The following is a 13,567-nucleotide window of genomic DNA, read 5'->3' as shown; positions in this document are numbered from 1 at the left end:
CAAACAATGCTTACTCTAATAACTTGTCAATCGAAAAGGTTACATAGAAGATGCAAACTTCAAGATTCTAACAGTTGCCAGAAATGAGGAGTCCCAAATCTGTCTTCTTGGCCAGAAAACAGAATGAGCATGCAGCTGCCCTTTATAGAGAATGATGCTATGATGAATGTGTGAATTCAACCTTTTTAGGTACTTTCATTTATTTCTATATAGAGGGCTAATACACTGCTCAAAAAAATAAAGGGAACACTTAAACAACAGAATATAACTCCAAGTAAATCAAACTTCTGTTAAATCAAACTGCCCACTTAGGAAGCAACACTGTTTGACAATCAATTTCACATGCAGTAGTGCAAATGGAACAGACAACAGAGGGAAATTATTGGCAGTTATCAAGACACACTCAAGGAGTGGTTCTACAGATGGGGACCACAGACCACATCACATTACCAATGCTTTCTGGCTGATGTTTTGGTCACTTTTGAATGTTAGTTGTGTTTTCACACTCATGGTAGCATGAGACGGACTCTACAACCTGCATAAGTGGCTCAGGTAGTGCAGCTCATCCATGATGGCACATTAATGCGAGCTGTGGCAAGAAGGCTTGCTGTGTCTGTCACGGTAGTGTCCAGAGGCTGGAGGTGCTACCAGGAGACAGGCCAGTACACCAGGAGACATGGAAGGGGTCGTAGGAGGGCAAAAACCCAGTAGCAGGACCGCTACCTCAGCCTTTGTGCAAGGAGGAACAGGAGGAGCACTGCCAGAGCCCTGCAAAATGACCTTCAGCAGGCCACAAATGTGCATGTGTCTGCACAAACGGTTGCAAACCCACTCCATAAGGATGGTCTGAGTGCCCTACGTCCACAGATGGGGGTTGTGCTCACAGCCTAACACCGTGCAGGATGCTTGGCATTTGCCGCAGAACACCAGGATTGGCAAATTTGCCACTGGCACCCTGTGCTCTTCACAGATGAAAGCAGGTTCACACTGAGCACATGTGATAGATTCTGGAGACGCCGTGGAGAGGGATCTGCTGCCTGCAACATCCTTCAGTATGACCAGTTTGACAGTGGGTCAGTAATGGTGTGGGGTGGCAATTCTTTGGAGGGCCGCACAGCCCTCCATGTACTCGCCAGAGGTAGTCTGACTGCCATTAGGTACCGAGATGAGATCCTCAGACCCCTTGTGGGACCATATGCTGGTGCGTTTGGCCCTGGGTTTCTCCTAATGTAGGACAATGCCAGACCTCATGTGGCTGGAGTGTGTCAGCAGTTTCTGCAAGATGAAGGCAATGAAGCTATGGACTGGCCCCCCCGTTCCCCAGACTTGAATCCGATTGAACACATCTGGGACATCATGACTCGCACCATCCACCAACGTCACGTTGCACAATAGACTGTCCAGGAGTTGGCGGATGCTTTATTCCAGGTCTGGGAGGAGATCACTCAGGAGACCATCCGCCGCCTCATCAGGAGCATGCCCAGGCATTGTAGGGAGATCATACAGGCACGTGGAGGCCACACACACTACTGAGCATCATTTCCTTGTCTTGAGGCATTTCCACTGAAGTTGGATCAGCCCGTAACTTCATTTTCCACTTTGATTTTGAGCATCATTCCAACTCCAGACCTCCGTGGGATATTAGTTGTGATTTACGTTGATCATTTTTAGGTTTTATTGTTCTCAACACATTCCACTATGATTAAAGATTTACAACTGGAATATTTCAGGGATATCTAAGATGTGGGATTTTAGTGTTCCCTTTATTTTTTGAGCAGTGCTAGTCCGGCTGCCCAGGTTGAAATGGGGATTTTTGAATTCTTGCTCTCAGCAATTGTGATGGAATCTAAAGATCTGATCTCAAATGTCTAAGAAGTAACAGTATGGAGCATCCGCTTTAAGTGAGTTTTGCAATAACAAATATTAAGAAAAATAACAATGTAATGGTACTAATTGAAGCAAATCGATTTGCAGGACCCTAGTCCTGGTCATGTCAGTACTCTATGACAGCCAGACATGAGCCCAGCAAACTGTTTCTGACCTGTCAGCGTCCCTTCTAATTAATAGGATCGTCGTGACATCATGTGTGTGTGATTCCGCAACTCTGCAAATTTGAACATATCAAAAAATTCGGGCACTCAAAGGAAGTGTTTGCAATTATTTTATTAAACATAGGAAGTCCCAATATCTTGGAGGTAGAGAAAAACATTGTATGTCCACAATTGGTTAATGGTGGTAGTAGGCAGTATTCCTGTAATGGAGTGATATAAGGCTGGGTTCCCATTGCGTTATGGGACCGCGTTTAACGGACAGCGTTGCACGGCGAAATTAACGCCGTGCAACGCGTCCGTTAACGCGCCCATTGAAGGCAATGGGAACGCGCTTCACTAGCGCGTGCCATGTTCGGCACGCGCTAGCGACGCGCCGGTGATTCCTGGCGTGCCGCGGACGCTGCTTGCAGCTTCCGAGGCGCGCCCGCGGTCCGTTCCCCGCTCTCACAGATCGGGGATCTGCGAGAGCAGGGACGTTACCGCGACCCCGACCGCAGCCCCATAGAAAACATTGCGTTAGCGCAATCCGCTAGCGCTAGCGCTAAACGGATTGCACTAACGCAATGTGACCATAGCCTTAAGGAAACCAGTGATGGGATTGAGAAGAATGGGCAAAAACGCCTTATAGAAAGCACTTTCTATAGGGCGTTTTTGCCCATTCTCTGTGCGGCAGGCACACTTCTTATATACTAACTGAGATCTTCTCAATCCCATCACTGGTTTCCTTATATCTCTCCATTACAGGAATACTGCCTACCACCATTAACCAATTGTGGACATACGATGTTTTTCTATTCCTCCATACCTCTAGTCTAAGGAAGGTCTAAGTCAAAGCCTGATACATTAAAAGATACTGGGACTTCCTATGTTTTATAAAATAATTGCATATACTTCCTTTTGAGTGCCAGAATTTTTTTATATTTTATGATTCAAGGAGTGGTATCCTTTTCTGTGCACCAACCGTTACGGAGTGATGTGTATCTCACCTTTACAAATTAGAAAAAAGATTCTACCAAGTAAAAGGCAGTTCACAGGGCTCCCATCTGAAAGCTACAGACAACTGATGTGGCCACTGGATCCGGATCCTGTGAATTGATTTGGTGATCTTAAAGGGACACTGTCACCTGAATTTGGAGGGAACAATCTTCAGCCATGGAGGCGGGGTTTTTGGGTTTTTGATTCACCCTTTCCTTACCCGCTGGCTGCATGCTGGCTGCAATATTGGATTAAAGTTCATTCTCTGTCCTTCATAGTACACGCCTGGGCAAGGCAAGATTGCACCTTGTGCAGGCATGTACTACGGAGGACAGAGAATGAACTTCAATCCAATATTGCAGCCAGCATGCAGCCAGCGGGTAAGGAAAGGGTGAATCAAAAACCCAAAAACCCCGCCTCCATGGCTAAAGATTGTTCCCTCCAAATTCAGGTGACAGAGTCCCTTTAAGTACTGATACCTAAAGAAAATGTGCCATCAACAAATGAAAAAATTAAAAGTATTTTTTTATATAAATATTAACTTTTTTAATGGTAAAAAAATGGAAAAAAAAGTTTGATATTTTCCACTTTTTAAGAGTGGGGGGAGCAGCTGCTGAAATTTGCCATGAAAACATAATGTACAAGCAGTTCACATTATGACTGCAGTAATTGTGGGCGGGGCCTGATCACACATGTGACGTCTCGAACCTCCCCTCCTGGGTGTCACAGGATAAGGCTAGGTTCTCATTGCGTTAGGGCAATCCGTTTAGCGTTAAGCGCTAGCTGATTGCGCTAACGCAATGTATTTTTCGGGGTCGCGTTAAACGTCCCCGCTAGCGCAGATCCCCGATCTGCGAGAGCGAGGAACGGACCTCAGGCGGGCCTCGGACGCTGCAAGCAGCGTCCGAGGCGCGTCACAAAACACCGGCACATCGCTAGCGCGTGCCGAAAGTGGCACGCGTTAGCGATGCGCATTACCATTGCTGCCAATGGGCGCGCTAACGGACGCGTTGCACGGCGTTAATTTTGCCGTGCAACGCTGTCCGTTAGTGCGGTCCCATTAACGCAATGTGAACCTAGCCTAAGAGAGGATGAAGTTTAGGATCACAGTGAGGAGCCATTTTGTTCGTGACTGCAAAGTGATTCTGACAAGTAGATGGCCACCAAAGACATCTGGCAGCACCGATTCTGTTAGTTGGTGCTGCACACCGTATCACAAGCTGGGGTTAGATACAGGCCTCAGTGTAGTACATCACATATCATGGGATTAGATACAGGGCTCAGGAGAGTGTATCGCACAGAATGGAAATAGATATGCAGACTGTATCACACGCTGTGATTAGATATGCAAACTGTATTACACACTGTGATTAGAAACAGGGCTCAACAGAATGTATCACTCAGGATGGGATTAGATACGCAGACCGCATTATGCGCTGGGATTAGATACATGAAGTGTATCACACAGGATGAGGCAATCTGACTGTATCATGCGTTAGACCTAGATGTGTACAGTATATCAAATCCTGGGATTAGATACACGGAGGGCATCACACATTAGTACTAGATACACAGAATGTATCAAACTCTGGGATTAGATATGCTGAGTGTATTATGTGCAGGGATTAGATGCACAGAGTGTATCACACGTTAAGATTAGATTTGCAGAGTGTATGCATTTATGCATCACTCACTGGGATTAGTTACAGGGAGTGTAACACATGTTGGGATTAGATACACCTCTCTGTGGGCTGTATGACACTTTCATGGTATCGGACATTCAATACACAGCTTGGTGAATGGAGTCAGACATGATGAAATTAGATACGCTGCTCTGCGGGCTGTATCATACATGATGGACAGTAAATATGCAGGATTAGATACATGGTTCTGAAGGCTATATCACACATGAGCATTAGATACGTGATACTGTGCACTGTATCACATGATGGGGATCAGGTAAATGGCTCTACTAGCTGTATTACACATGACGGGTGAGTATTTGTTAGTCCTCTGAGTTTTTGTTTTTAGCGCCGCAGCTGAATGATTTACATCTGTTAGCCAGCATAAGTACATGTGGGGATTCCCTAGCAACCAGGCAACCCCCACATGTACTTATGCTAGCTAACAGATGTAAATCATTCAGCTGCGGTGCTAAAAACTAAATTTCCGAGCACTAAAAAATACTCGGAGGACCCCCCGAGCATGCTCGAGAAATCTCGAGTAACGAGAATATTCGCTCATCACTAATGCTTACCTCTAAATTGAGGTAGCCACAATGCAAGAGTTTCCTATCCACAGTTCTGCTGTATTTTCAGCATAAAGCAATTATTAGATATCCCTCGCTATGTTAGCTCTTAATCCATTCTTCAAATAAATAATAATACCATATACCGTATATACTCGAGTATAAGCCGACCCGAGTATAAGCCGACCCCCCTAATTTTGCCACAAAAAACTGGGAAAACTTATTGACTTGAGTATAAGCCTAGGGTAGGAAATGCAGCAGCTACCGGTGAATTTCAAAAATAAAAATAGGTGCTCCATACCGTTCATTATTGCCCCATAGATGCTCCATATAAAGCTGTGCCACATATAATGCTCTGCACCGTTCATTATTGCCCCATAGATGCTCCATAGAAAGCTGTGCCACATATAATGCTCTGCACTGTTCATTATGGCCCCATAGATGCTCCAAAGAAAGCTGTGCCCCAAATATAATGCTCTGCACCGTTCATTATGGCCCCATAGATGCTCCATATAAAGCTGTGCCATATATAATGCTCTGCACCGTTCATTATTGCCCCATAGATGCTCCATATAAAGCTGTGCCACATATAATGCTCTGCACCGTTCATTATGGCCCCATAGATGCTCCATATAAAGCTGTGCCATATATAATGCTCTGCACCGTTCATTATGGCCCCATAGATGCTCCATATAAAGCTGTGCCATATATAATGCTCTGCACCGTTCATTATGGCCCCATAGATGCTCCATATAGAGCTGTGCCATATATAATGCTCTGCACCGTTCATTATGGCCCCATAGATGCTCCATATAAAGCTGTGCCATATATAATGCTCTGCACCATTCATTATTGCCCCATAGATGCTCCATATAAAGCTGTGCCACATATAATGCTCTGCACCGTTCATTATGGCCCCATAGATGCTCCATATAAAGCTGTGCCATATATAATGCTCTGCACCGTTCATTATTGCCCCATAGATGCTCCATATAAAGCTGTGCCACATATAATGCTCTGCACCGTTCATTATGGCCCCATATAAAGCTGTGCCATATATAATGCTCTGCACCGTTCATTATGGCCCCATAGATGCTCCATATAGAGCTGTGCCATATATAATGCTCTGCACCGTTCATTATGGCCCCATAGATGCTCCATATAAAGCTGTGCCATATATAATGCTCTGCACCGTTCATTATTGCCCCATAGATGCTCCATAGAAAGCTGTGCCACATATAATGCTCTGCACCGTTCATTATGGCCCCATAGATGCTCCAAAGAAAGCTGTACCCCAAATATAATGCTCTGCACCGTTCATTATGGCCCCATAGATGCTCCATATAAAGCTGTGCCATATATAATGCTCTGCACCGTTCATTATTGCCCCATAGATGCTCCATAGAAAGCTGTGCCACATATAATGCTCTGCACCGTTCATTATGGCCCCATAGATGCTCCAAAGAAAGCTGTGCCCCAAATATAATGCTCTGCACCGTTCATTATGGCCCCATAGATGCTCCATATAAAGCTGTGCCACATATAATGCTCTGCACCGTTCATTATGGCCCCATATAAAGCTGTGCCATATATAATGCTCTGCACCGTTCATTATGGCCCCATAGATGCTCCATATAAAGCTGTGCCATATATAATGCTCTGCACCGTTCATTATGGCCCCATAGATGCTCCACATAAAGCTGTGCCATATATAATGCTTTGCACCGTTCATTATTGCCTCATAGATGCTCCATAGAAAGCTGTGCCATATATAATGCTCTGCACCGTTCATTATGGCCCCATAGATGCTCCATATAAAGCTGTGCCATATATAATGCTCTGCACCGTTCATTATTGCCCCATAGATGCTCCATATAAAGCTGTGCCACATATAATGCTCTGCACCATTCATTATGGCCCCATATAAAGCTGTGCCATATATAATGCTCTGCACCGTTCATTATGGCCCCATAGATGCTCCATATAAAGCTGTGCCATATATAATGCTCTGCACCGTTCATTATTGCCCCATAGATGCTCCACATAAAGGTGTGCCACATATAATGCTCTGCACCGTTCATTATGGCCCCATATAAAGCTGTGCCATATATAATGCTCTGCACCGTTCATTATGGCCCCATAGATGCTCCATGTAAAACTGTGCCATATAGAATGCTCTGCACCGTTTATATGGAGCATCTATGGGGCCATAATGAAGCTGTGCCATATATAATGCTCTGCACCGTTCAGTATGGCCCCATAGATGCTCCATATAAAGCTGTGCCACATATAATGCTCTGCACTGTTCATTATGGCCCCATAGATGCTCCACATAAAGTTGTGCCCCATATAGAATGCTCTGCACCATTCATTATGGCCCCATAAATGCTCCATATAAAGCTGTCCAATATATAATGCTGCTGCTGCAATAAAAAAAAAAAATCACATACTCACCTCTCTTGCTCTGGACGCCCGTGCTTTCAATATTTACCTGCTCCTCCGTCTCCAGCACTGACGCTCAGCAGAGGGCGCGCACTGACTACGTCACCGCACCCTCTGACCTGAGCGTCACTGCCAGAGGACATTGGAGACGTTGCCACACCAGAGCGAGGAGCAGGTAAATATCGCGCAGTGCTCCCCTCCCCGTGTACTTACCTGCTCCTGGCGCGGTCCCTGCAGTCCCGGCTTCTCCTGGCGCTGCATCTTCTTCCTGTATTGAGCGGTCACAGTTACCGCTCATTTTCAGTCATGAATATGCGGCTCCACCTCTATGGGAGGTGGAGCCGCATATTCATGACTGTAATGAGCGGTTCCATGTGACCGCTCAATACAGGAAGAAGATGCAGCGCCAGGAGAAGCAGGGACTGCAGGGACCGCGCCGGGAGCAGGTAAGTATAACTAGATAGCCCCCGCTCCCCCTCACCTGCCGACCCCGGATATGACTCGAGTATAAGCCGAGAGAGGACTTTTAGCCCCAAAAAATGGGCTGAAAATCTCAGCTTATACTCGAGTATATACGGTAAATAGCATCAAAAATAGGACTACACTAAAGAACTGTTCTACACAAAGAATGAAAGAACATACATAACAAAAGGCATATTTTGAACAATAAAAATTCAATATTTTATTATTACAATAAAATAATGACAGACATGCATTGAAAAAGTGCCATTAGTGCATGTTTTTGAGCCCAAAAGAAAATAAGTGGCACCAAGTGGTGGCAAGCAGGTGTATTATAAATCTGTAAAAATGGTGAATCTCTGAATCCATACTAAGCATCGAGTGTAGTGACTCCCCCTGACAAAGGCATGTCACCGAAATGCGAGTAGGGGGAAGTGGCAACATCATGTGGATTTTGGCAGGTCTTTTTATGTTCACTCTATATTATTGCAGGGCAATGCTAGAAATATATGATATATGTTAGCACTACACTTGGTGCTTAGTATAGATTCAGAGATTCACCATTATTGTCTAATATGTTATAGCTAATCTATGAGTGCCATAATATATTATATTTTTTGTTGACACTGCATAATTAGCATATGTCTGCGATTATAATTTGTATTATTCACATGCACTAATGGCACTTTTTCAATGTATGTCTGTGATTATTTTAATGCAATAATAACATATTGAATTTTTTTGTTCAACATATGCCTTTTGCTATGTATGTTCCTGTATTTTCAGCATGTACAGAGGGTACGGAAAGAATTCAGACCCCTTTAAATGTTTCACTCTTTGGTTCATTGCAGCCAGTTGGTAAATTCAAAAAGGTTCTTTTTTTGCTCATTAATGTACACTCTGCACCCCATTTTGGCTGAAAAAAACAGAAATCTAGACATTTTTGCAAATTTATTAAAAATGAAAAACTGAAATACCACATGGTCATAAGTGTTCAGACCCTTTGCTCAGTATTGAGTAGAAGCACCCTTTTGAGATAGTACAGCCATGAGTCTTCTTGGGAATGATGCAACAAGTTTTTCACACCTGGATTTGGGGATTCTCTGCCATTCTTCCTTGCAGAGCCTCTCCAGTTCCGTCAGATTGGATGGTGAACGTTGGTGGACAGCCATTTTCAGGTCTCTCCAGAGATGATCAATTGGGTTTAGGTCAGGGCTCTGGCTGGGCTAGTCAAGAATGGTCACAGAGTTCTGAAGCCACTCCTTTGTTATTTTAGTTCGGTGCTTACGGTCATTGTCTTGTTGGAAGGAGAACCTTTGGCCAAGTCTGATGTCCAGAGCACTCTGGGAGAGGTTTTCATCCAGGATATCTCTGTACTTGGCCTCATTCATGTTTTCTTCAATGGCAACCAGTCATCCTGTCCCTGCAGCTGAAAAACACCCCCATAGCATGATGCTGCCACCACCATATGTCACTGTTGGGATTGTATTGGGCAGGTAATGAGCAGTGCCTGGTTTTCTCCACACATACCGCTTAGAATTATCACCAAAAAGGTCTATCTTTATCTCATCAGACCAGATAATTTTATTTCTCATGGTCTGGGAGTCCTTCATGTGTTTTTTTAGCACACTTTATGCGGGCTTTCATATGTCTTGCATTGAGGAGAGGCTTTCTTTGGGCCACTCTGCTATAAAGGCCCGACAGGTGGAGGACTGCAGTGATAGTTGACTTTGTGGAACTTTCTTCCATCTCCATACTGCATCTCTGGAGCTCAGCCACATTGATCTTGGGGATCTTCTTTACCTCTCTCACCAAGGCTCTTCTCCCACAATTGCTCAGTTTGGCTGAATGGCAAGGTCTAGGAAGACTTCTGGTGGTTCCAAACTTCTTCCATTTAAAGGGACACTGTCACCTGAATTTGGAGGGAACAATCTTCAGCCATGGAGGCGGGGTTTTCGGGTGTTTGATTCACCCTTTCCTTACCCGCTGGCTGCATGCTGGCTGCAATATTGGATTGAAGTTCATTCTCTGTCCTCCATAGTACACACCTGTGCAAGGCAATCTTGCTTTGTGCAGGCATGTACTACGGAGGACAGAGAATGAACTTCAATCCAATATTGCAGCCAGCATGCAGCCAGCGGGTAAGGAAAGGGTGAATCAAAAACACAAAAACCCCGCCTCCATGGCTGAAGATTGTTCCCTCCAAATTCAGGTGACAGTGTCCCTTTAAGGATCATGGAGGCCACTGTCATCTTAGGAAACTTGGATACTGCAGAAATTCTTTTGTACCCTTGGCCAGATCTGTGCCTTGCCACAATTCTGTCTCTGAGCTCCTTGGCCAGTTCCTTCGACCTTATGATTCTCATTTGGTCTGACATGCACTGTGAGCTGTGAGGTCTTATATAGACAGATGTGTGCCTTTCCAAATCAAGTCCTATCAGTTTAATTAACCCCTTCATGACCTTGGGATTTTCCGTTTTTCAGTGTTCGTTTTTCGCTCCCCTCCTTGCCAGTGCCATAACTTTTTTATTTTTCCGTCAATTTGGCCATGTGAGGGCTTATATTTTGCGGGACGAGTTGTACTTTTGAAAGACATCATTGGTTTTAGCATGTCGTGCACTAGAAAACGGGAAAAAAATTCCAAGTACGGTGAAATTGCAAAAAAAAGTGCAATCCCAAACATGTTTTTTGTTTGGCTTTTTTGCTAGGTTCACTAAATGCTAAAACTGACCTGCCATTATGATTCTCCAGGTCAGTACGAGTTCATAGACACCAAACATGTCTAGGTTATTTTTTATCTAAGTAGTGAAAAAAAATTCCAAACTTTGCTAAAAAAAAAAAAAAATTGCGCCATTTTCCGTTACCCATAGCGTCTCCATTTTTCCTGATCTGGGGTCGGTTGAGGGCTTATTTTTTGCGTGCCAAGATGTCATTTTTAATGATAGCATTTTGGTGCAGATACGTTCTTTTGATCGCCCGTTATTGCATTTTAATGCAATGTCGCGGCGACCAAAAAAACGTAATTATGGCGTTTTGGATTTTTTTATCGCTATGCTGTTTAGCGATCAGGTTATTGCTTTTCTTTATTGATAGATCGGGTGATTCTGAGCGCGGCGATACCAAATATGTGTAGATTTGATTTTTTTTTAATTGTTTTATTTTGGATGGGGCAAAAGGGGGGTGATTTAAACTTTCGTATTTTTTTTATTTTTTTCATATTTTTAAAAACATTTTTTTTTAACTTTTGCCATGCTTCAATAGCCTCCATGGGAGGCTAGAAGCTGGCACCACTCGATCGGCTCTGCTACATAGCAGCGATCTCATGTTCGCTGCTATGTAGCAGAAATGCAGGTGTGCTGTGAGCGCCGACCACAGGGGGGCACTCACAGCAGGCCAGCATTAGTAACCATAGAGGTCTCAAGGACCTCTATGGTTACCATCCTGACGCATCGCCGACCCCCGATCATGTGACGGGGTCGGCGATGAGGTCATTTCCGGCCGGAAGCGCCGGTTAAATGCCGCTGTCTGCGTTTGACAGCGGCATTTAACAGGTTAATAGTGGCGGGTGAATCGCGATTTCACCCGCCGCTATCGCGTGCACATGTTAGCTGTACAAAACAGCTGACATGTCGCGATTTTGATGTGGGCTCACCGCCGGAGCCCACATCAAAGGGGGAGACATGGCATGCGCCGTACTAGTATGGCGCATGTCGTGAAAGGGTTAAATTTGAGTGTCTGAGCAAAGGGTCTGAATACTTATGACCATGTGATATTTCAGTTTTTCTTTTGTAATAAATATGCAAAAATTTCTACATTTCTGTTCTTTTTCAGTCACGATGGGGTGCAGAGTGTACATTAATGAGAAAAAAATGAACTTTTTTGAATCTACCAAATGGCTGCAATGCAACAAAGAGTGAAAAATGTAAAGGGGTTTGAATACTTTCCGTACCCACTGTAGGTGTCAGACACTTACACACCATCAAATTGAAATAGATGCCCCCAGCAGAAAGATATAATAAATATATTAAAACAATGCATTTTGTATTAAAAATAAATGATTATACAATCAATAGTTATCAATACAAAAACTAAAGATCATAGCACCTTCCTAATAAAAGGAGCTAACCTCTGTAATAATTTACTCCTAAATTATAAGCAGGATTCATTTACCTGAAAGGAGAATGGAGCATTTCTCGGTTTGATCATGTATATTCCACTCGTAGCAGTATTATTTCTTTCCCATATATCTGAGCAGTCATATCCTACCAAAAGTAAGAAATGAAAGAATGTATTAACCAACACATAATGAAAAAAAAGAAAAAATATATATGCACATTTTTTTTTTATTTATGTCAGAAAATCTTTTAAAATTAATGCACTTGAAAAATAAATTTAAAATGAAATTTGGAAATGTAAATATCTTACCTTTAACCACATAAGATTGAGCCTGAAAAAAAAAAAAAATAGGATTAGTAAGGAATTTTGTAACGCTCGGTATTGAGAAATAACCTCTTTTTTTACCTTATTGCCTGCTTCCAGTTACATCAATTTTTCTACTTTTATATTTTCTTGATCATAGCCTTTCTGTGCAATTTGTTTAACTTAATACAATAAAACTATTTAATTAGTACATAGGCTTTTTTTTCAGAAAATGTGTTCAAATTATATTTTCACAGAGTTTATGAAATCTTTCAACAATTCAGATCAAATTATGAATCAAATTGCTTTCAATATTTTATTAGAGAGGTTAAAAAAAAAGTACTCACCTGTGTTGTACTTGGGTGGCAATAAAGACTCACTAGTAAGAGACATGTGAATAAGTTTGTGGATTCCATGGTTTTATTCCTAAAAAAAAAAAATGGGGATTACGAAATCATGTTTTAAAGAAAATTAAGAATTTATACTTTACAATTTATTGCTGATTTCCCAAGATTTGGAAGAAACTTATAGATTGAAAATACAACGTAAAGATTCCATTGCTATTTATGGAGTAAATCAGATTTTTTTTCTTTAAATTATGGTATACATTTTGTAAGAAGGTACAAACTAAATCAATATATTCCTACATTTCAATCCAACATGTAATAGTAAAGACAATTTTCTCACAGTACTTACTCAATAAATACAATGTCCAGATCACTCACAAAAGAGAGGAGTACAAAAAACTTCTTGTCATTGTCATCTGCTTTTATAGCCCCCAGTAGAGGGTTGGGTAAAAAAGCAGAGCAAATGGCCAATGTTTGAGTATCTGTCTAGTTTATCACACAATTACTCATTAATGGATCAGAATCGGTTTGTCTGTTCTTTCTGTAGACTTAAATGTCTTAACTGAATTTCAATATTTATTCTGTCTTTTTATTATCTTTTATTAGTCTTTACGTTGCATCGAAAA

The 13,567-nt window shown here is 42.7% G+C and overlaps 1 protein-coding gene across 1 annotated transcript in view; it reads right to left on the bottom strand.

The window, feature by feature from the left end:
* The window catches only part of LOC138657990 (fibrinogen-like protein 1), a 30,417-nt gene extending 17,401 nt beyond the window's left edge, over positions 1 to 13,016 (bottom strand). Inside the window, exons 1-3 of the mRNA XM_069745573.1 lie at positions 12,942 to 13,016; positions 12,601 to 12,622; positions 12,346 to 12,437 (exon numbers count right to left, since the gene is read on the bottom strand). Of these exons, the coding sequence (XP_069601674.1) occupies positions 12,346 to 12,437; positions 12,601 to 12,622; positions 12,942 to 13,010 (183 nt within the window). The 5' untranslated portion in view covers positions 13,011 to 13,016. The remainder of the gene's footprint in view (positions 1 to 12,345; positions 12,438 to 12,600; positions 12,623 to 12,941) is intronic.
* Positions 13,017 to 13,567: the final 551 nt, after the last annotated feature.

Source organism: Ranitomeya imitator, chromosome 1 (genome assembly GCF_032444005.1).
Source record: "Ranitomeya imitator isolate aRanImi1 chromosome 1, aRanImi1.pri, whole genome shotgun sequence".
NCBI lineage: Eukaryota > Metazoa > Chordata > Amphibia > Anura > Dendrobatidae > Ranitomeya > Ranitomeya imitator.
This window is presented reverse-complemented; position numbering and strand designations above follow the sequence as displayed.